Here is a 24,368-nt window from a genome sequence, read left to right as displayed (position 1 = left end):
CTAATTATGGACAATACTTAAGTGTCCACGGGAAGTTTCTGGAACTGGAATAAGAAATGCAGTGTAAAAGCTTTCACAAACCAAATGCAAAGTCCAAACTGCATAGGAATTAGTTTTCAGGATCCCCTGTTTTTGAAAAGCAGGCTGATACATAGCAAAAGAATGTGTTGCAATTGCAGCTCTGATGCAAGTGATCAGGACTCACTTTACTCTGTGAAAAATGAGGAACTAAAGCTAAAATTGCAGGAAAAGCAAAAAATTAGAGATGCAATGATTTGTTTTCTTTTGCAGTAAGCAAACCCCTTTTTTGCAATATAATATTCCTTGTAGTTTCCTTTAAAAAATAATAACTCACATTCTTTCCTCACAAGAATTGCCTTTATCTGTTTCTTTTTTTCTTTTAAATTCATACACTGTGCAGATTTTATCATTGCACCCATCATGTGATCTTACCTTAATGAAAGGCAGAGTGATCATAGGCACTGCAGTATGACCAGAAATGGAACATGTCTGTTACTGGAACTTACATTAAAAAATATGTGGCATAATCCTCCTTCTTAGATTTTCTTTTTAAACAATACAGAAATCATTTACTTCACCCCAACTCACTTTCTTATATTTTTTCTGTATCTCATAGGAAAATGCTTGCCCACATCCAATATGTAACATATCAGTGAAAAGTCCTTACTTGTGCCCCTGAAGTCATACTTTGGATGGAAATTCCACATCATCTATGTTTACTTTTGTGTGTAATGTTTTATACTGATGTCAACTAGTCTCAGGTGCCCCTAATTTGTTTTCTGTTCAACATTTTGTGTCTCACTTCAGAGGTCTAGGGAGGAGTTTAGTTCCCTGCCCAGGGACCAGAACATAAATGAAATTCAAGCTTCACATATCTTGGGCAAAATGGGTGTTTAGGCACTGAAATTTAGAACCTGATTTTGTGCATGTGCCTATAACTTGATAGGTTTTCCTCCCTACATATCACTATTTGTCAGAGAAGGAACACAACATTCATTAGCACAGTGTGTCAAGAGAAAAGATGTAGCTTGGGCTAAAATCCACAAAGGATCTTCATATTTCCTAACAAAGCACAGATTTTCATGCTTACCATCATAATCAGATTTTGTCTCCTTACCACATATATAACCCAGAGAACTAGGTAACCAGATTCCTAACAAATTACTGAAGTGATTTAGAAATAATATATCACCTTGGATACATTAATGTGCAGTCAAACAAGCTATTAAATTACTAATCATACTGATATGTTTCACTTTCATTAACCTCTTAGTTTTTAAGTGATGTCCAATACCATTACATGCATAATGATCTTAATGGAGAGTTGAGCACATAATTAATGGGTTTGATTGAAGATGCATCACTGTAGAGCACGTTCACTTGTGGCACAGTTGAACAGAAGTTAGAGCAGTCTGAAATGCACCTACCAAAGCAGCAAAATCTATTTATTTCATTAATTCTCACCTGTATCTTTCTTCTTTGTAACTTTTTCCACTGTCAAAAGATCCCCGGGTCGAGACTTACTTGCCTGCTTAGCAGCAACTTTCTGTGGCGCAAGGTCCTTAACCATTTCCCTCGTGTTACTGTCTCCTTTACTCTCCAGTTTGCCACAGCTACTGGGCAGTGTCTCTCTATTAAATTTAGCATTGCATTTTAGCAAAGCATCTGTGTCAAAGATAGGCTGGGAGGCCTCATGCATGCCTTCCCAGCTGGTAGTGCGGTCTGTTAGTCCAGCAGCTTTACCACTCAGTTCAGGACACACACCATGAGGCAATCCTCCCCCTATAATTGCCAGAAAACAGCAAAGACATTTGGGTTTAGAACACATTCTTTCTTCTTCATTTAGACAACAGAGTTAAGATATGCATGCAGTGAACAATGCAAAGGCAAAATATGACAAGTCGCTGTGTTTACGTACAAAATGTTAAGCTTGAATTCAAGAAAATTTGAAATGCATAGAATACCTCTCAACCTGCTCACAAATAGTGCTTTTTTAAATAATGTCTAGTATTCAGAGCAGAAAAAAAGATGCAAAGTTAATAGTATTTTTACTTTGCTATAATTATTTTAGTATTAAATCTTCTAGGTCACATTTCTGATCCTATCGAGATGATCTCACAAAATTGCCCTAGGCCACATGTCTCTGCTCTGAGTTTGAGAGGTATGCAGCTTCAATACAAATGAGCGTGAGGGTGTTGCAGACATACAATTTATTCTAGTCCAGTGATCTCATTAATCTTTATGGATTAGTTCAGTCAGTGCAAACAGAAACAATCCATCAGCAAAGGGAGAGCACACAGGGTTATAGAAGGTTTGCAGGTGACACATTGCACTATTAGGTATAGCCATGGAAACAAATTTCTTAGGAACTGACGGTATATAGGATGGTGTGCATTAGAGGTGATATAGCAGATTACAGAGGCAGAATGACATTCCCATTTTCCAGGATACCTATTAAGTGAACTTGGCAGTGCTCTCATACAGTGGTTCACAAGAAACACCTGAAGAAAACTGAATGGTGAAGGTGAACAGTCTACAAGAGTGCAGTGAGTGTGAAACTGTGTCTGTGAGACTACAGGATCTATGGATAAATTATCAGTGGACAACACTGTGAAACAAAGCAATTAATTAGTTACTAATAATTACTGAGAACATATTTACTTAATTAATTGCCATTAAAAGAGGCAATGGAAAATAGCTTACCAATGGCTGCTTTCACCTCTATAGGCTCTGATTCCTGTGAAAATTCACTGAGCCCTGCTGCATTAACAGCTCTGACTCTGAAAATGTACTTCTCACCAGTGCTGAGCCCATGGCAAACAAATCTAAACCAAAACAGACAAGGAATACTTAGAAAGTATTATAGAGAAAATAAAAGTTTTAAGGGGGAAAAGAAAGCATTTCTTCCATTATATTTATTCTGGTTTCTAAAAATCATGGACAAACCATAACCTCAGTCACTTATTTGAAGGTCAGAGAATGCAGAATCTGGACACCTCATTTAAGACACACTATTTCAAAACTCTTTCCTTCTTGAGACTACACAGATTTCTGTGTTACCACAGGGTATACATCACTTCTGCCAGTGCATAAAATCCATACTTCCTAATAGAAAAATGTGAAAATCCGCACAGGTAAGGTCTATATTTGCTTCTTGTGGGGTTTTCATGACACAAGTAAAAGACACAAGTAGCACAGGTTCCCATAAATCCCTTCCAATCATAAATTAAAAATTGTACAGTTCAAAAAATTACAGGGCATTGTACAGGAGCTAAATTATTTTTGTACTTCACTTTATTTATTCAATACATGACAAATAATCCAAGTCAGAAAAATTCTTTTATTTGAAGATGTCTGCCTGATAATCTAATTGTCACATAAGAAAAACCCTCATAAATTTTCTCTGGCATCCACCCTGAAAACACAAAATTTCTGAAGACAGGAATCAATTATTTAGGAATAGATTATGGTATAGAAATTTAAGGGTTTTTTTTAAAAAAACCCCATTTATTTTTCAATAGGTATTTTAAGAGTATTTTATTCCATGTTACTTTGATTTTGTTCTACTTCATAATGTAGTAATAATTACACTACCAATGCTAATGTTATGTGATAACATATGAAGCAACTACAAGGTGGAAAACAAAAACAAAGTTTTATTTTGGGGTAAGAAAAGAAACCCTGAATCAAAAATTTCAAAGCAGAATTTCCCCTACTCATTCTATAAGACTTTTCCAAGTCATTTGCTTTCACCAGGATGTGCTTAGAATTTCAAAAGATCAAAATATACTGCATAAGGGAAATCCTGAACTACAGCTAACGCCTTAAGATTGACTCAACCAGAAAAACCAAGAGTTAACAGACAGCCTGTGCCTGACTGCATCATCCATTATATCACACTGACTAAAAATGCAGCAATAGAAACCAATGCAGTGTACTTGTATCACAATATATAGTAACTCAGAACAATATTTTTATTTCTATGGTGATGAAAGGTCACATTTCATAATTTAAAACAAGCAAAGAGCATGAAACTTCACCCATTTTTGATATAACTACAATATAACTCATAGAAATAAATATGAAAGGATGTAATAATGGCCCACATAAATATAAATGCAATATAAAGGCACTAAAGAATATAACAACATAAAGGAAATTGTTGTGTCTGTGTTCAACCAGGTGAGGTTTGAAGTACTTCTGATATGCTAAGCATTTACAATGCCCTTCTAAACAGCAAAGCTGGTCCAGGAGTATTTAGCAGAGTCTTACTTCTTGTAATAAGGGTCGTCAGCAGGTGCAAGTAAGTGCAATAGCAAGTGCAAATAAGCAAAATCAGTCAAAACAAGCAGGGACTACTTCTGTATTGACATCAAACCACTTGAGGAAAAAGTTCTGTATTTACTCCTTCAGACGCTCAAGATTACATACTTATTCAAATGAAACCAAATCGGATTTATGTCAGGAAGTTTTAAATCTTGATTATTTTTTGTGACTGAAGACCAAGATTCATATCGGTAACAATGTGGGTTTATACCCAACATTTAAGAGTTTTCATTAATTTCTTGATGATTACAAGAGAAAGAGCTGTCAGAAAGTAATATTTTTAGTGTGATACAGTCCACATGTCCTTCTGACAGTCCGGATACATAGTCCAGAAATGTTTAGGGCAGACTTCCAAAACAAAGCACTTCACTTCCAAACATTATGCCACTTAGTTTTCCACATTTGTAACTTCAGTCATTCCTCAATGTCCTATTTTTCATCAAGATGATAAGCTGTACAATAGCTAGAAATAGCAAGCTGCTTCACTTTTCTTCATTAGCAATGTCCATATTTCTTCCCCCTTGACTAATTGTTTCTATTATAAGGTTGATTATAATTTCTCTTTGGACAAAACTCACAGTTTGAAATATGTTTTATAACTTCTTATGAGCTTCACGTGCAAGAGGGATTCCAGCCTGCTGGCTATCACTGAGAGATTGGCTCGCCTACTCCTAATGTCTGGAAAGCACATATATCCAGTAAATCAGACACTGGTGACCTGATTTCCATGGTTTAAGATTAATTACCTTGTGCCTTTCACTGGATTGTTGTTGCATGGTTCCCAACGACCAGATCCTTCCACACTTGACTCAATGTAGTACCCAACCAGCTCCTTGGCATCTGGGGGCTCTGTCCAAGTGACAACAACTGAAGTATCTGTATTCCTAGTTGGTATAATACGGCCAGGAGCTTTGGGAATATCTGTGGGAGAGATACAGAAATAAATTAGTGGCCTGCCAGTTAAAACTCACAAATAAAATAAGCATGAAATTCTATACTTCATTATAGTAGCATGACTGGTACAGATTTAACTTTCAAAAATCTGTTCTGACTTAAATTAAGTAATCTGTCAGGGCAGGACACGATCAGTAGGCTCAAGCCTATGGTGGTGAGGTTCTTCACTTCTGTATTGCCTAAGATTCAGTGTATTTTCTTTAAATCATGTTTAGTTTATCCCCAGAGATGTGATTTGGAGCTTTCTAAAAGAGAAAATGCACTAGGTGCACATTGAAGATTTTGTGCAGCCCACAGGATAAGCCAGAAACCAAGAGTCCTGTTAAGTAGCAAAGGGTATCTACAGTGTTTTTAAGAAGAGACATTTTAATCTTCTTTAAAAATGTATTTCATGCAATCCAAATGCTCTGAAAATTCAATAAGAAATGAACAGAGATCATTTGGGAATTGGATTGAAATCTGCATTGCTGTTTGGAAACATATTGGTAATGTAGGTGTAGCTACTGATGACTTACTGTATTGAACATCCTGGCTTCTCTTCCAGTGAAAATAGTCTCTGCTTTCACGTAAGTATTAAATTCTTCACTTTTGTTTAATTTGGCAAACAAGGAAGGTTAGACTCTGCTGATGTCTGGGCTTATTTTCAATAAAGACTCTAAGTAAAACAAAACATTTTTGTACTTCCTTGAGTTTTCATTTTCTTTTGCTATTTGCGGTCTTTGCAGTTCTTGGCATCGTTATTTGCAGCTTAATTCCCTTGGTTTGCATCTGTCATTTGACTGTACATTGAAGGCTGAACAACCCAAACAAAAATTATTTTAGCTAAAGAGAATAAATCACTGACTGCTTTTCACACCTGAATTATTTTCTAGGCAGCTACCTGCCTGCAGACAAATCAATTAGATCACAAACTGAAAAGTTACCATGGAGGTAATTTAATACACATGAACTTACCCAGTTTGTCATCCACTACAGTGGCTTCAGTTGCTTCTGAGGGCTCACCAATTCCAGCTGAATTGCAGCAGCGAACTCGGAAGCAGTAGGACTTGCCTTCAGACAAATCAAAAACTGCAAAGCGAGGGGACTTCACAGGGATCTCGGTGTTCACCCTCTGCCAGTCCTCTGTGCCAGCAACACACTGCAGTCAAACCCAGAAACCATGTTTAGAACAGAAGTATCTGAGGGCTGAGCATGTCACACAACAAGGCTTTCTCCCTGGACCACCGAATTCATGTCTGCTGTGGAGAACAGGGAAACACATCCTTCTTTGGGACTTTCCACAGACGAGTGTATTTCAAAGCTTATTTATGTATCTGCCAGATGCTCACTTACTCCAGAAAACATACATAAAAGTTTACTGGTTTTAATATACCAGAGCTAAACCCTCTCCACAGCAAGGAAGGGATGTTATTAGCTGCACCCAGTCTGGACCACTTTCAAAATGAGTTTTGCAGGTATTCAGCATTATGCTAAGAGCAAAACCCTAACATTACCACTTTGCTTCTAGATGCTCTTGTGGCACTCTTAGTGGTTTTGGGGTGGCTTTCAAAATTAATCATGGTTTGATCCTCATTTTCCAGAGAAAAACCCAAAACATTTGCAATTAATTTGTGAATTGTTTTTACTTCTGTGGCTAGAAATTCTACATGATTGCTTATACCAGTAATACTAGTGATTAGGTTTTTGCTTTGATGTACCTAAAGTATAATTTCAAGTAATGGTTCTGGTTTCTGAGGGAATCAAATTCTCATCTGACTATGAAATTAGTGATCAGTACTCAGCATGCAATCAGTTATTAAAAAGCTTTCTCATATGGAAACTCAAAATTCATATATTCATCCTCTCTAAGTCTGTTGCTAAGTGAAACTCATTTATTTAGACCAGATCCTGTATGAGAGATGGAAAACACATAATGGGAAGATATTTATGTCTCCCTTGATGACACCTCTAAACTGATAGGAAAAAACACTGATAAAAAAGTTTATGAGCCAAGAGATGCAAGTAGAAAGGGTGATGGTGTGAAGAATTTTCTAGGCTAGCAGCCATGCAAAAACACCTCAGGAAAGCAGGACACTGACATTAAAACTGATCTTGTTCTAGGAGATCAGAAAAGAAATTTTGTGATCTTTATTGAGTTGGTGGAGCAAATGGAAAGCTAACATACAGGATAAACATGAAAAGGCAGCTGGAATAGAAAGTGCTGATAACAAGAAACATTTGCAAAATGCTTCCATCCAAAATGTTAACAATCTGTCCTGCCAGACAAGCTTAATTTATACAAATTTTATATCTATATGTCATATAGATATATCATATAGATATATGAGATGTATATACATTTTTAAAAAATGTTATCTATATATATATAAGCATGTGACTTTGCTCTATGTTTTCACATTATAGAAAGAGTTTTGTTCTCTTTACTCGAGGTAGGTCAATGACACAATTCAAGAAGAATATTACTGGGTGTGACACGTTCTTCATTTACTTTCCTATTTCCCATCTTTCTTTTTATTCCTAGTTTATCTTAATCTGCAGTTTGACAGTTATCTTGATGAACTTCTAATCCTTGCCCTAATTTGCAAGTCTCAGACAGAAATGAAAGTTAACCAGAGGTCCAGAAGAGATGACAAAACAAACATAAAATATTGCCACAGCATGATTCTGATTTTGTCCAATTTTACCTTCTCCACAAAGTACATGATACCCTCATGGCCCCGCTGTCCAGGAGGTTTCCAGCTAAGCACAACATAGTTCTTGGTGGCCTCAATAACTTGGAGGTCTGTGGGGGGACCAGGAACAACACCCTCTGAAGGACAGGGAAGAATAGGAAAGGGAACTTGGATTTAATTATTCCATTTCTGTATCAGAATTAGCACCATAATTAAAAATTAGGAGTATCAATATATCTCAGCACATAATCTTTTATTTTATTGTAGTGTTAAAAGTCTTCCAAATATTGGGTTTTAATTTCCTTTTTTTTTATTCTAAGCATGATTTCGTTAGGTCCTGAATAATGAAACTTCACCTCAAAAACCAAGTTGTTGAGTTATTCAAGGTCAAGTGACTCTCAGAACAACAAACTTTGGGTGTATGCCAAAGTTCACTGAACTCACTCAGAGTTTTCCTAATTATTCAACCAGCTTCACATTAGAGATTTGTAGGCAAAAGGGCTGTGTTTACCTGCAGGTTCTTCCTCAGTTACAATAATCTGTCCAGTCCAAGGAGCAGAAGGGTGACCTGAAACAAATGTCAGAAATAACGGAGAAGTAGGAGACCAGGAAATTTTCTAACAATGAGAAAACTGACCCTTTTTTTTTGCTCAAAACTAACAATTGTAAGATCCCCATGAGCTTTGTTTTTGGTTAATGCTGTTGCTCATGCAGCAAGCTAGTTACCCAAGCTAGTTGTGGGCTTAACAGACTGAATATTGAGAGCAGCTCAGCATTTAATATAGCTAGAAAACTTAATCCACTGCAACATCTATTCCTTCCTGAAATGTCACTGAAGTCTCCTAGGTGACAAGCAGAGGTATCTGGTTCACTCAGATCATCATTTTCAGAGAATTAGTTTCAGCTTTATTTTCCATCCTTTATTCCTTAGGTTTTACAGCTCACTTATTAAAGGAACAGCCAAATTCCTGCAGGCTGCATCTTGTCTCTTTTTAACCACTTTCTGTCACATTACCAGCTTTTAAATCATGGGTCACAGCCACAAACAGTAACGGCTCAGCCTGACTCAACATGCCCACTTGATAAATTTGGGTGGCTCTCTGAGCAACCAATATGTTATCACACTATTGCAGTTATGCAGCTTTCAACCAGGTCAATGCACTTTCAGAGATAATTTTTGCAAACGCTGTTCTCCGCCTCCACATTGTTCACCTTACATTGGCTGATCCGTTTTGGAGATGAAAGTAGAGAGGAAGCAGGTGGGGAGAAAAATTATGAGGGATGAGAGTAGGAGATACAACAGGAATAGGCCACCAAACCCAGTCTTCAGCTCCTATGACAGATTCCATGCTGCCTATTGAGAAGAAGACCACGCCCTCCTCCTCAGGCTTAGGGTTTCACATGTCTGACTGAGTGCAATGTTTCTTAGCAGGGCCAAATCTTCATCCTCTGGCCTTATGTTTTATCTTGAAAGGAAACCTAGATCATCTGGCTGCAGCACTATACATGGTAGCTCATACAAGTTGGGACTGTGGGAGCACTGTAGCTTTGTGTACAATACTCCTTCACATTAGACCATTTTAAATTGTAAAACTTCAGAAACATGTAGAAATAGATTTTGGATAGGAGTAGAAATTTATTTTAGGCATATAATTATACCATATGTGTAGGGAGGTGGGTTTGGAAGCAAAATGTCTGAGACATTGTGAGGCCACAGGAGAAATACCCTTGACTTGTAAAATGCTAACCTTAAAGTAGAGAGCTTGAGATTTGTGGGGCTGTCCTGGTGTTGCTCTGATGTCATTGCAAGACTTGGATTGTTACATGAGAACAGAATCAGCCACCCTTGTCTGTGGCTCAGAGACTATTCACAGGATCTGTTCAGCTATTTTGTTGGCTGAACAAAAGCAAGTCTCTGTAGGCAATTAAACTCTCCTGTGCCTTTTCCCCCCCTTCCTGTAAGTTTGGAACATAGCACTGCAGTCAGCCAAAGAAATTTCAGCAGACAGAACACTTAGTGCAAAGAGCACTGAGATGATTTCTTCTTGGCAAAGCTATCTCCAAAGAATATTTTGGCTTTGCCTTGCTCCCTCTAGTGGGATTTTGAAGGCTTATGAGTTGATAGTCATACTTTTTTGTTGTTGTTGTTGTTTTTGAATGAGTGTGACTTCTTAAACCTCTCATGCAACCTGTAAAAAGCACATCTTACTTTTAAGCCTGGCTCTGTCTGCAGGATCCAGAGCAGCCACAGGCTCTGACACCCGGGATGGCAGGCTGACACCAGCTTTGTTCACAGCTCGGACTCGGAAAATATAGGAACGGCCTTCAATCAGACCAGTGACAGGAAAACGAGCAAACTTCACGGGATTCTCATTGCACTGGGTCCAGTGGGAGGTACCAACCTCACACCTGAAAAATACGAACAGCAAGAGCAGTGCTGGGAAGGGAAAAATATGAACTCAGAGCAGCCACATGCCTTTGCAGCTTCACCATCTGTTTGTGTTCACTGGCTGGTCTGTACCAGTTTCCTCAGCAGAATTATAGTCTGGTGACATCAAAGCAGCTGCACCAAGGCGTCAGGCTGAAGTGCCAGCTGGGCATGCACTAAATCCCTCACAGCTGCACCTCTTCTTTCCTGAACTGAAAAAGGGATAAGAGCAGACTGACCTCACTGTTTAAACCCTCCAAAGTATGCTTAGGGAGTGTCAGCTTTAGCTTACTTGAAGGGACAGGAAATATGCATCCCTTGCAGTTGCCAGGAGTACACTACTCCATCATTCCTGCACAATGCTGCACTGTACATCCCACAAGATGCTGGGCTCCATGGGGTGCAGAGACCTCCACTGCGAGTTCTGGGAGCAGCCCAGCACAGAGATGGCTGGGAATGGGGTTAAAGTTGTGTACTCAGTCAGGCTCTGCTTCAAGAGACCAGACCAGAGACCACTGGGGCTGTCAAGGGAGCCTGTGGTGTGCTGGCTGCACTCCCTACAATGACAGGACCCAGCGTGGTGCTGCTAATCCTACATCAGGAGGCTGATTTATGGCAGAAGGAAGATATGACCAGCAGCCACTTCAGCTGAGGGAGGCAGGAAAAGCCTGTGGTGATGGCTTCCCTGTATCCAGCAACACAGTCAACAGAAACACGACCTTTCAGCTTGGAAGAGACTATCTGGTGAGAGATATCTGCCAAAAAAAAAGGTTACAGTTCCTACTCAAGATTTCTTGGTACCTGCAAGAATCTCTCCTGTGTATTGTTACCATCCCACTCAGGGTGGTTTTGTGATTCTTGTGTCTACTTGGGGTGACGGATGCCCAAGCTTTGCTTCTACCATTACCACAGACCAGTCCTGCTGGCTCAAGTCACCCCCTCAACCCCACAAGGCAGTTAGGGGCTACCCTGGCCAAATATTTGGGTCCCTAAATACCTTTGGTGGGATCCAACACTGGAGAGCATAACACAGCTTTGAATTTGGTAGAAAATGCAGAATAAATGAGGTGAACGCAACAGAAAAAGCAAAATGCCATTTCTCTTGCAGTTAATCTCAGTGCTAACATCTCTCAATAGCCTAGTTTTAAAATGCAATATTATTGTTCAGGGTCTAGTCCTGTCTTTTGTTTAGAAGTTTTCAATGAATGCTAAAGAGCCATAGCTTAGATCTAGCAGAGCACAGTTAAAGCAGTGACTGGCACTCAAAAGTTATCAAAACAGTAAAGTTATATTTACTGTGTTAGATTTATTTCACAAAGCAATACCCTCTTTTTACAGATATACTTTATGTATATTCAAAGACATAACATAATGGCATATTTCAGATATAGATATGCAAATAAAAATGTTTGGGTGTTTTTACATGCATTTGAATAAGCAAGCCCAGAGGAACCTCATATGATGGATTCTATTACTGAAATTCAAACAAATATTACCAGCACTGAAAATTAGTGCAAGTCTCAAAATATCAACTTAATTTCTTAAATCACAGGCTTCTAGGATCCTGCCACTGTGTCTAACATATGGAGGTTTCATATTTTTAAAAATCATTTCCATGAAGCTTGGGAATCTAAGAGCTGGAATAACAACAGCATTTGTGAAAGAAATCCAAGTCCATTTAAGATAATATTTTGCTTTCTGGTACATAGTAACTATTAGAAAAGAGGCAAGAGAGCCCTGGTACTGAAGGAGTCACAGCTGCTTGATGCAGAAAAACTACCAAACACTACAAAATCCTGAGGCCTTTCAAGCCTCAGAGGAAGCAGTGAGGGCTGAGCTGTGCAGATCACACAGAATCCTTTCTATGCAATTAAATGACATGAATGCCAAGCCAATAAAAAAAAAAAAAAATCAATTTTCTTCTGGCCAGCAACAAGAATGAAAATAATAAACTACTCTTTTATCTCATGTTTTTCAATGTGCCTTTAGGTTTTTGAGTTGGAATGAGCAGCAATATGAGTTCTCCAGTCCAGCACACTCACTGACCTGTCAATGAAATATCCAAGGATGGGGTTTCCTCCATCAACAGCAGGTTGCTTCCAGGAGACAATGACATAATCTTTGTTGGCATCTAAGCACTGCACATCCAGTGGTGCACCAGGGGCTCCAGGGATTTCAGCATCAGCATCTATGAGGATGGAGAAATATATTTGCAAATGTGAACCACAGTTCTTTCACAATTATAATCTTTAAGGACCAAATTGTGTTCCTACTGGCTTCAAAAAAGTATTTGCTTTTATATTGCTAGTGTTTTTCTAGGTTTTGGCTTTTCTTTGCAACATTTACAAATGTTTTACATGTTACGGCATACTGGAAATGTAATTCACCTAGACATTTTAAATAGAATTAGTACCATGCATTCTGGTTAGGGAGCTGTGAGAGACACAATTGAACTAAAAACTTGGCAGCCAGGCAATAGTTGAATCAAAAGTATTCACCCACTGGATATAACAATACTGAATTAAATATCTTATCTCCACTCATAGTCCTTCATTGTTTGATTTTGGTTGGCTGTGAACTGCAAAGGAACCAAAACCTTTTGAAGTCTAATTATATTACACATTGTAGAACAGAACCTTCATAAGGATAAATGTACTGTTCCTTTCAAGTGTTTACCACAAATCTGGGACTGCTGGTGTCAAAGGGCCTTGACTCCTGCACCAGCTTCTGGACATGTCTTATCTAAAGCTTTGAAACATAGAGCATACTGCTGGGCAATGGGGAATTTTTACTGTTTACAAAGAGTCTGATTTGTGAGATGGTGCAATTTTCATGTAGAGAAAAATAACCTTTGCAGGAAGATTCTGAGAAAGACTTTCAAATAAGAGATGTTTTTCTCTGAAGAATAATATCAATTTGCACAATTGTGATCTACTTCAAAAGAAGAGCTAAGATGTATATACCTGAATTTAAAAAAATTGCAAATAAAAACTATTCATACATTCCACATAAACCTGAGTTCTCAAAAAGGTTTAATGTTTTGAGGCATTGCAGGTTTTTGTTTTACAATATACAGTAATCCAGATTTTTCATAATTTTGACTTTCATGAAAAAAATGCCTTACTAGAGTATTTAATATGTTTCATTAAGTAAAACAGTAGTCTTCCTAAAAAAAAATCCAGCCACACTTTACAGAGTCTTCTCTTATAGGCAGAGTAGCATCACATGGAGCTTTTGAAGCTGTGCCAAAGTTGCTGAGTCAAGGTTCTAATTACAGGTAACTTGATGCATTTTTTAAAATGGTAACGTACAGAGTAAACTGTCCAGTTAACATCACAGAATACTAAGAACATTAATAGTAATAACAACATGTCTTCAATGATCTCTTTATGAAAGGTTTTAATTGCCCATATTTACCACTTGACAGAACATGAGACCACAGTTTCTTTCCAAGACAGACTGGGAAACAGCTGGGAGAACCAGCAATGCTGATCAGCCTCTAGGAGGGTAGGATTTCATTGCTGATGGCTTGCTGACAAAAGATGACCTGTAGCCATGGCAGAGGAGTCACACATGCTCTCAAAGCCCATCTGAACGAGTAACACTATGAGCCTCCCTCTCATTGATACACTGATTTCTGTGCATGACACAAAAAGACAACTGCTCCAGCCTAAATACCAGAGCTGCCATTTAAAGAAAATTTGGCTATGGTTTAGGGGGAGTGACAAGGAATACAGTAGCCAATCAAGATTGTGGGGACCATTTAAATAGGAATGTAGAATATAATTAATGTAATTAGAATTTGGTAAACACATCCACTGGCTAGGAAGATTCTCTACTGAAAGGGGTAGGGGGTTCAGTCAGGTCACACCTGTGTTGTTGGAAGATGTAATAGGACTGAGCGTGATTTTATTTTCATTTATTTATATGGCAGCACAATATAAAACAATTAAAGATCTTGTCACAGAAGTTCATTTCAATAGGCTCTTTCTTCAGGTGATGAAAACATCTACTTCGGTTGTATTTTCTGGGCAGGTTGTTATCTCGCACAGTTCTGCTGGACCTGGCAACAAGGAGCCATTCTAGGCATGATCTCAGAGCCAAGAACTTCCAGAGCATTTTGAATTAGCATTACACACTTCAGCTGTTTTTAGCAGCTGGGACAGATATAGAATCAGCACATGATAACCATGGATCCTTTTAAAGAAAGAATTCTCAATGGATATTCAATGAAGTTTTTGATGGTACAAGCAAACCACATTCACAAAAAATACATTTTAATACTACTCTTCACTGCATTACTTCAGAGAATCACACAGTGGTTGAGATTGGCAGACAGCTTCAAATATTGCCTAGTTTATCCCCTGGCTCAAAGCAGGGTCATCCAGAGCTGGTTGCCTAGGGCCATGTCAAATCAGGTTTTGGATGTCTCCAAGGATTGAGATTCCACAGCCTGTCTGGGTAACTTGTTTCAGTGTCTTCTTTACTCCTCTCCATCAGGTACACATGGATAAACTCCTCCCATGATCTTTCTTTTCCAGGCTGAGCAGTCCCAGCTTTCTCAGCATTTCCTCATATGCTCCAAGCTGTAAACCACTTTCACATCCTTTCAGTGGCCTCACTTCAGTGAGCCCATGTCTTTTTTTATAGGGGATCCCAGAACTGGATCTAACATTCTAGATGAGCCCCACCAGTACTGAGTAGATGGCAAGGGTCACCTCCTCAGCCTGCTGACAATGCTTTCCCTAATGCAGCCCGGGATGCCACTGTCTTTGTGACAAGGGCACATGTTCACCTTGGTCCAGGACCCCTTCTGAAAAGCAGCTCTCCAGACAGACACCAGCCTATTCTGCTGCATGAGATTATGCTTCTTCAGGTGAAGATCCTTGCATTTCCATTCCACTGTATTTTTTCCTGCAGTGTGCAGTAGGGAGAATCCCTCAAATTGCACAGAAAATCTTTATAAAAATAGTGCAGTTTAGCTTGCAGTGGGGTGGTTACAAAAAAGCCTCTATAACCTATAATGTGCATTTTTCCTCCTTATGACTAATGTTCAGCACTCTGAATGTAATACCCTAAATTTCCTCCTCAGAATGTCAATGGAGTTTAGAAGTCTTTGGGCACAAGACACCAAAGCCTGATGCATGCATGGATTTTTTCCTGAGATGATAGCTGAAATGTATGTTGCTAAAATCTATTAATAGAAAATTATTATTCTATTGTTATGGGGGCTGAGGGGTGGGGGGGAAAGCACCTCAGCTATCTGAGGCTGACTTTGCCAATACATTTTCCTCAGGTCTGCAGTGAGTTTTGCGCCCATGACATTATCGTACCTCGCACAAAGACATAACCGCTGTACTCCTCATAGTACTCTCCCATGGCCACTCGCAGCGTGTAAAGACCTTCATCTTCCTTGTTTGCATGGGTCAGTGTTAAGGAAGCTCTCTCCCCGCTCCACTGCATCTGCACCCACTTGGATGGTGTAATAAGAACACCTAGGAATTAGAGAATTTCATTATGGGACCAGCGGGACCTACTGAGGAATAGATTACAGATACAAAGAATATATTGGGATAGATTGGAAACACAAAAGAGACCACTCTTATTAGACAACATTCTGTCTTTGAAAACTGTCGTAAATAATATCAAATTCTGGTCTTATGAAAATTTTTCTTTGATTTCAAAGCATTGCTTCAGAAAACAATAAGTTTTTTTGTCAGCTGTTACAGAGCAATGCAACTACTTAAAAAATACCTTGATGTATGAATAAATAGTAAAAGCTATATGAGCTCTATAAATGGGCCACATAGATGTTGGCTCTGATAAAAAATGCTTCTAATTTAGATACTTTTAATAAATAAAAAATTCCTAGACAGTGATTAGTCAGTTTCCTGTGATTTCACATCAAAATGCTAAATTATTAAACATTTCTAATTGAAAAAGAGAAAATATTATCATTGGAAAAACCTGAGAAAACAATGACCAAATCATAACATTAACATAAGCTGAAATAAGCAAAGATTTACATGAAAGAAGTTTATATTTCTCCTTGTCAAACATTCTCACCATTTCTGTACCACTCAATGTCTGGTTTGAAGCGCTTGATATCAGGATTGATGACAACTGTGCAACCCAGACTCATTGTTTCGCCTTCTCTCCCAAAGGCTACATCAAACTTGTCTACAAAGCTGATTTCAAACCTGGAAGCATAGCCATGAGGGGTAACAGCAACTGTATAAGAGAAATAAGAGAGAAAAAAAATCTGCTTTCCTTTCCTCCTGTGACAAGAGTAGGAAGAAAAAACACTCAGTGATTATGAATACAGGTAAAGTTCAAGGTATAAATAGGAACAATACATATATCAAGTCATCATCTTCAGGGGTAATTGCAGTGTTGGATAATCCAAGTCCTTTCTATTGCAGAGAATTGACTATTTCTTCATTCATACAACTCTAGTTCGTACAGCTAATTCATTTTAGCAGAGAGAAGCTTCTACAGAATTTAAGTTCAGAATTTTCAATATTTCTGATCCAATGTTTTATCACAAGGTTTGTCTTATAACTTAAAAAGACTTCTATATCTGTGATTAATTATTTGTTCAGGTCAAGTTGATCTTTAGTTTATATGGTTCTTCTCTTTCCCCATTTTAACTCCTTGCTCTATCTCAGAGCAGTCGTGTGTCCACTCAGGCTTTGTTTTTGTAAGCTAATAAGCCTTTGTGGGGGATACTATTAGTACAGAATGGCATCCTGTTTCTATTCTTGTTCCTGAATTTATCTTTTCGAATGCTGTGTGTCCCAAGTGTTGCAGTTTTCCAGACAGAACATCCTAAGTGCCTTTCACTTGTACTGTACATACATGGCAGAGGGGCTTCCATGTGTGTTTTGAAAACAGCTCAGCTGATAAAAGCTAAGGTCACACTACTTTTACTCAACAAGCCTACACTGATAACTTTCCTTCTTTCTGTGATCAATGAATATGTGCAAATTGTGATCTTTCTTTCCCATAAAGAAGTGATAGATCCCAAATTCTATTGGAAATACATGGGAATCTCATCTGTCAAGCATTTCATGGGATTCCTAGGGCACCTTCACCCACATGGCATATGTGGGTGGATTGTCTTATCATCATGGAAGCATGGATGTCATATTGTTAACATGTGAGATTCTCAGGTAAAAAGAACTACAATTTACCTTGATATATCCGAAAATAGTCTAATTGGGTTCTGGATATTTAATCTTTTCTGTGCATTTTCTATGCATTTTCGCAGCTTATGAAGCCATATAAGCAGCAGACAGCAATTAAGTCACCTACTCTATGTAGGCACAAGCTTCCTCATGTCATGATTTACATATTGCAAAAGAGGAAGTGGTTCTCTCTTTGACAGATTCTATTTCATAGTGAAGTGCAATATTAACAGGATGTTTTTTATATAAGCCAACAGACCTAGAAGGCAATGCCATTTCCCCCACCACTGAGGTTAACACCATCTGAAATTGTAGAGCTCCACACCCTTGTAAATCAGACCTGCTTCTTTTTAAAAGAATGTTACTAAATATTCTGCTTAGTCATGTGTCATGATGTCACAACTATAAATGGAAGTGTCAAAGAAACATTGTAACTTACATGGCGAGAGGGAAAGATTTCTAGAATGCAAAAGACTTTCATCAATTTCTCCTTTGTACCCTACACAGAAAAAGAAAAAACTGGTCACTGTCACCAAAAGGTAAAGGCTCCGTGAGCCACAAAACCAAAACTGGTAATGTGCATCTTAAAAAAAAAAATTAAAGGAAATATTTTGCAACCTACTCTTTACCACAAGAGAAGCATAAACCGAAACTTCTCCTTTAACATTCATAGCAGAGGCATGATACTGGGCAGTGTCGTCAAATTCACATCTGAAATTATAGAAATTATTAGGCAGAGAACCCATTTACTCCATTACACATCATTAGTGTAGCGTCTTTGGTGTTTTAGATTAAGAAAAACCTCAGAAATCTGGGTAAAATCTATAAAGTAAAAGCTTAGGAGACAGACACACTGGACACTGGACTGATTGCAGCCATTAGGTTTTTCTCAATGTTAAACCCAGTGCTTGAAATAAATGTCTCTTTTCAAATATCACTTACAGATTTGAATACAGAATAAGTAGGAATACAGGGAAGTACAAAATAAGTATGGAATGCAGAATAAGTAGGGAAAACTATCTGATGATATTCATCACTAATTTACTGTCTTCTATGAAGAGATGCCTAATATGGAACTTGTAAAAATTGTAGATTACATAAAATATTTTCAAAGGCCACCTGCCAGTATTTAAATTGCCAAATCCAGGTTGTTGTTGATAAGGTCTTATGTTTTCAGTGTTTTTAATGCAAAGGGAGTGCAAAATTTTCCCTCTTGGAAGATGAGTACTGTTAAAGGTCTTTCTTGTATATAAGTGAGGACATCTGAATTCTGTTCCTCATTTCAGTAAGAATTGTGAATTTTGGTATATTTGAAAAACAGTTAACTCATATATTTTTACATGTTTAATTGTACTCATCAAGCAGACAGATAGAAAAAGTAATCATAGATGTCTCACTTTTCTGACTCAGCCATAAAAAGAATATCCAGATAAATAACTCGGGTAAATTGTGTGTCCCTTACTGAGATAAACCAGAACTGCTTTGACATTAAGAAGACAGCATTCACCACAGTTGATATCTCTGATACTACCTGACTTGATATCTCTTATACCCCCAAGAGGTATGTTCACATTTTGCAGATCTCATTCTAGAGCAACATTTCAGCTTAAGCTGTTTGTTAAATTATTTAATATTTCCTTACTCTGTAATCTCCAAGGAGTGCAGCCCGTATCGACTTTGAATAATATACTTGCCAGGGTGAGCCTGTACATCAATGGGCACATTGTTTTTGTACCTATGGAAAAGCAAAGAAGCAGAATGTCACAAAAAGAAGTCATTCTATACTTTAAAAGGTCGAGTGCTTGATATTTGCAGTAGAATATCAGCTTCTGCATGTTTCTCCCAGATAAACTGTAGTCTTACTCTCTGGGAAGACAGTACATTATCTTTAGAAGTGTAACCTTTCTCTCTTTGTCTTTGACCTGCCCCAGGTAGATTTTATTTTCAAATTAAAAGAAGAAAATAGTCTTGAGTGGGAAGAAAATCAGTTCATATTTCCACAAACTTCATGTTGCTACTTGTTAAAAAAAGGAATCATATGAGCAATATCTCAGAGTTTTGTAAATGGCAAATAAAATTTTTGTAGACTCCTTATTTACTAGCTATCATAAACATTTTGTCTGGTTCGTACATTTGACCTACTTTTAAAACCTTTATACACAAAAAAAGACAGGTAAGAAAGTTAATTTTTTGTTTATTTGCAACTTAACAGGGTTAGACTGGAATACACTACGAATGTTTTCTGGCACAGGTGTATCTTCAGGTAGGAAAGGTTTATTATTCAAAATTCCCAGTTGTCCCAGTTTGAAGGCATGAAAGAACCAGTACTGACCAGTGGTGAGCTGGTACTGCTAATTTCAGAATTTATACAAACAGCTTGAGACTCTCATAGTGGGAGAACAGTGGTGTGTGATAAATTCTTCCCATCAATTGTTGCATAAAACGTCACTAATTCTGGACTATACTCGGTGTAACCAAATAAATGTTTGACTGAATCCTGTCTTAAGGCGGCACTGGAAATATGGAAAAAAACTAGTAATAGAATCTAATAAATAAATTGTACTCTGAATTGTATTCAGTACATTTGGCATTGATTTGAGGTCCATAAAGAAAAAAATGTTTCTTAAGAGAGTATCCTATTTTACCTAGCTTTCCCTGTTCTTCATAAGTTGTATATCTATAAGGAAAGTGAAATGATAAAGGATGATAGATAAAAGTATCTTGAATAAATCGTCCTTCTCACTACAGATAGCTAGACAAAGAATTTGCTTCTTCATTTCAGATTTTATATTTTAAACCATTCCTGATTTTCAGTGAGGAAGGGGAACAGGACTGGTGTCAGTGGCTTGCCCCACTTCACCAAACAAATTAGTAATTAATTACTTTATTTGCACCAAGAATATTATCAGTTGAATATATCTCAAGATGAAGCTATATCCACAATAAATCTGAAAACTGTCTTTCAACACCATCAGAGTTATGCAATAAAGAATATTTCCCTGACTACAAATATTTGGGCATAATAATACACTGAGAGTTTTCCAAGTGAGTAAAGACTATAAACCCTAATGCATTTTTTTCCTTATCTTCCTCTCATCAAAATGTCTATGAAAAGGGACTCAGTGTAGGGCAGTACACTCTATTCTGCACATCAATCACTTGCAGAGATGCCTGACCTCAATACCCTATTATCCTGGTTTAGGCAAAGAATAATACATGAGTCCAGCAAGAGTAATACATTCACCACCACTCTTCACCTCATCTGTGAGCTGCTGCCCCCGAGACTGAACTGCCTGGGAACATCAGGGCATCTTTATATCACATCTAGTCTGCAAATATTTTAGAAAATAGAATGATGCCATCTGTTCTAAATATTTTCCAGGGAATATGAAATCCTGTAAACAGGACTTAACTTCACAGTATCTTTACATTTTCTCCAAAGGGCTGAGCAACTCTTGGATCCTATGGCAGCAAAGTTGTTTGGTAGCATGGGGTGCTGTGTGGAAACAAGCTTTTACTGGGTCATGCCAACAGCAAGAAGACTCTCACTTCTTTTGTCTTCATTATCAGGTTAGTAAAAAGTAATTGATTCAATTGTTGCTTATTTATATTCATCTATAGAAAGAATAGGATTCATGTTAGAAGGACCACTTGTTATTTCTGGAAATGCAAATTCCAGAGCAGCCAAGTCACTAGCTAATGTGGGACTGCAACCACCCACTGTCATTAGCCACTGATAATTTATGCTTTCTGCTACTGGTTTCAAATGTCCTGGGTTTTCCATATGCTTTTTTTTTTTTTTTTTTCCAGGGGAGTCAGAACAGCTGCACTAGGCAGGTTTTCTTTAAAGAAATTTAATAAAGCTTTATAGTTTTCCAGGCACAGCATGAAAAGGTCGTCATTGCTTATACAAAGAATGACTATTTGCAATACTCTACTGACATTTTGTTAGAAAGGCAGAATGAAAGCTGACAGATCCAGGTCAGCACTGTTCTATATCTTAGAGCAAAGACACCTGCTGAAAAGGATGCAATCACTTTTTTTTTTTTTGCATTAGTAGCCTGTGGCAAACTGAAATCCCTTTGGAACTCAGATGTACAGTAAAATGATGTATTAATTTCCACCATCCACATTTAGCACTTAGATGAAAGGCTGGTTCACAGTGAGAGCAAAGATAGACAGCTGAAGGCTCAGTTTAACCATGTCAGGTTTTGGGGGTAAGGTGAATCTCAACCAAAGTGAAAATGACCCAGCTCTTGAATTCTTGGGTAAGATTCAGGTTACAGAGCTGGATTGCAGCCATGAGTGTAGCTGACCATTGCCTATATCCAGCTGAGACCGGATCTGAAGGGTTTGTCTGGAATCCTCTCCAGGTGGAATGTGAACACAGGGCACTTATAACCCTTACTGCTTACAGGATGGGAAAACTGTGTCCATGCAGAGCTGGGCTGTCAGAGACCCAGGAGAGAGATCAGTGACTTTGTGGACTCAGCTCTGGCTTATTGATGTACCTCTTAATAGCAATTTTTGACAAGCCCTGAGATTAAGGTTTTTAAAACCTAAATAAATGCAGAGTCCCTTAAGCGATTCAGGTAGCGAATTGGAATATAGGATTATTACATAACATTATGATATAGTAGATGCTTCCTTTCCAACTCAGCATATTCTGTGATTCTGTAAAATTTCCCAATATTTCCAAGGCTTTCATCTTATTTGGATGGTTCCAGATCTACCTGAAGTCACTGACTCCAAACACTGACAATGTGTCTGCTATGAGCACATCATCATAACTGAGATTTCACAGCATCATCAAGGGATTTCTATTTCATGGAGATTCAGCACTGTAACTGCTCAGCTGCCAGAAAGTTTGGTCTTGGACAAAGCCTGCTTTAATGCTTCAGGGACATTAGTGTCATCCGTAGAACTAAACTCAACTATTTAGAAAACATTATCGAAGTATGATAAATTAAACTGCTATTTTTCCTTAATCATTGAGAGAAGGAATATATTTGATGGCTTTACCAAATTTAAAAAAAAGTCTATTTATTCCTAGTGTTGTTACACAAATATTTTAAATATTATTATATAAATAATTTACTATAATAATTATATAATTATTTTTGCTGCTATTATTATTACTTCATTTGAACATTTTGCGCCTTTTCTGTACAATGTGACTTGAAAGGTGTTTGACAGGTCTGCCATCAGTACCTGATTTTTTTTTTGTAAATTTAACTTATATCTTTCCAGAAAAATGACTACATTTACTAAGATGACTTCAGATTCTGGTTAAGTGGTAACTTTCAGTGCCAGGGATACAAACTTACCATGTAACACGGGGTTCGGGCCAGCCAGCCACGGAGCAATTAAATCTAACATTTTCCTTTTCCCAGATAGTGTGGGAACGAGGCTCAATGATGAACTCAGGAGCATGTAAGAGTTTGTCTTGATTCAACTTTTTATGGAATGCCTGCGTCTCTTCTAGCTGGAAAAGAAACATTTTGTTATACACTTGGTTCTAGCAGCAGTTAGAAGTGAAAATTAATACCAAACCAAACCAATAAACAAAGACAGAAAGAAAGAAAAAAAAAAAAAAAAAAAAAAAAAGAAAAAGAAAAAAAAAGTGAAACCCCCTTGCAATTTTTATTTAAACATCCAGACAGACTTACTTAATGTATTTATCTCACCTGGACACAGAAAACAAAGTTTTAATTTTCCAGAAGTTCTCCTTCCAAAATAACTGGAATTCATTTTACAGGGCTTTCCTCCTCAAAACTATTCTAAGTAAAATAATATTCCACATTTAATTACTTATTTATTATTTTAAATACAGAGTGGAAGGTGGAATAGGCCTGAAACTCAGATGTCTTCTGTACTTGTGCTGTAATGCAAGGCTCTCTATGCTTAGATCATCTCCAACAGAACTACTTTCAAACCTTTCATCCTGATAGGATCTTTCATCCTCCCAAAGTAAGTGGTTCAACTTCTTGACTATTCACAGAGCTGAAAAAAACTCCTAATATGGTATAAATTTTGCTTCTGCTAACAAAAAGATTTATTTTCTGCCCTAACTTTCAAATATATGGAGAATTACAGGTCCCTGTATTCAGATTATAAAAAGAGGACTTTTATACTTGGCAATTCCAGTTTTCCTTACAATGGTTTCTCACTCCTGGACAGCTTCTATTTTTCCTCAACATTCATCAAACAGTGACTGCTCATTATCATAGGCCCAACAGACTCCAACACAATTAAATAATTGCCCCTTAAGTGTTAATAATAATACTCTAGATTGCTATTTGGTTTTATACAACTGATGTTAAATTGACTGACGTTAAATTGGTGACCTTTATAACTCTCAGATTCTGAGGTACTTCTGCTTGGCCAGGCATTCCTCATTTACTTGATCTTTTGCTTCTGTTTGTAGTAATTTCCATTGGTTGTTATCAAATTTCACCCTCACTGTTTCTCAATTTTTGAGATGATTTGGACTTTTTTACCTTGTTTTTGAAAATCTTTATCCCCTTTCCAACCTTATGTCATACCGATATTTTATAAGCATACTACCAATTCTTATGCTCAAAACAATAAATAATAAAATATAGTAACAGTAGAGTATAGTATAGTACAGTATAGTAATCTTTACTATATAGTAAATACAGTAAAGTAATATAAGTAGTATAGTAATAGAAATAAAGTAATAAATACAACTAAAGTAATATATTTGCTAAATGCACTCACGTTTCCTGACAATATGTTTGTAACTATGCTCTGAATATT

General features: G+C 37.5%; 1 protein-coding gene across 1 annotated transcript in view; it reads right to left on the bottom strand.

Annotated features, from left to right (window-relative positions):
- MYOM1 (myomesin 1) overlaps nucleotides 1-24,368 on the bottom strand; it is a gene marked incomplete at its 3' end in the record, with an annotated part of 71,998 nt that overhangs the window by 30,289 nt on the left and 17,341 nt on the right. The window contains exons 5-18 of the mRNA XM_083857672.1: nucleotides 22,916-23,073; nucleotides 19,231-19,323; nucleotides 18,211-18,299; nucleotides 18,028-18,087; nucleotides 16,468-16,632; nucleotides 15,735-15,896; nucleotides 12,448-12,589; nucleotides 10,183-10,382; nucleotides 8,485-8,541; nucleotides 7,986-8,110; nucleotides 6,256-6,439; nucleotides 5,094-5,268; nucleotides 2,725-2,846; nucleotides 1,486-1,803 (exon numbers count right to left, since the gene is read on the bottom strand). Coding sequence (XP_083713798.1) covers nucleotides 1,486-1,803; nucleotides 2,725-2,846; nucleotides 5,094-5,268; nucleotides 6,256-6,439; nucleotides 7,986-8,110; nucleotides 8,485-8,541; nucleotides 10,183-10,382; nucleotides 12,448-12,589; nucleotides 15,735-15,896; nucleotides 16,468-16,632; nucleotides 18,028-18,087; nucleotides 18,211-18,299; nucleotides 19,231-19,323; nucleotides 22,916-23,073 — 2,050 coding nt within the window. The remainder of the gene's footprint in view (nucleotides 1-1,485; nucleotides 1,804-2,724; nucleotides 2,847-5,093; nucleotides 5,269-6,255; nucleotides 6,440-7,985; nucleotides 8,111-8,484; nucleotides 8,542-10,182; nucleotides 10,383-12,447; nucleotides 12,590-15,734; nucleotides 15,897-16,467; nucleotides 16,633-18,027; nucleotides 18,088-18,210; nucleotides 18,300-19,230; nucleotides 19,324-22,915; nucleotides 23,074-24,368) is intronic.

Source organism: Zosterops lateralis, assembly GCF_965231275.1.
Source record: "Zosterops lateralis genome assembly, chromosome: 1".
In the NCBI taxonomy this organism is placed as follows: Eukaryota; Metazoa; Chordata; class Aves; order Passeriformes; family Zosteropidae; genus Zosterops; species Zosterops lateralis.
Note: the sequence above shows the minus strand (reverse complement) of the source record. Positions and strands in the feature narration are given on the sequence as shown.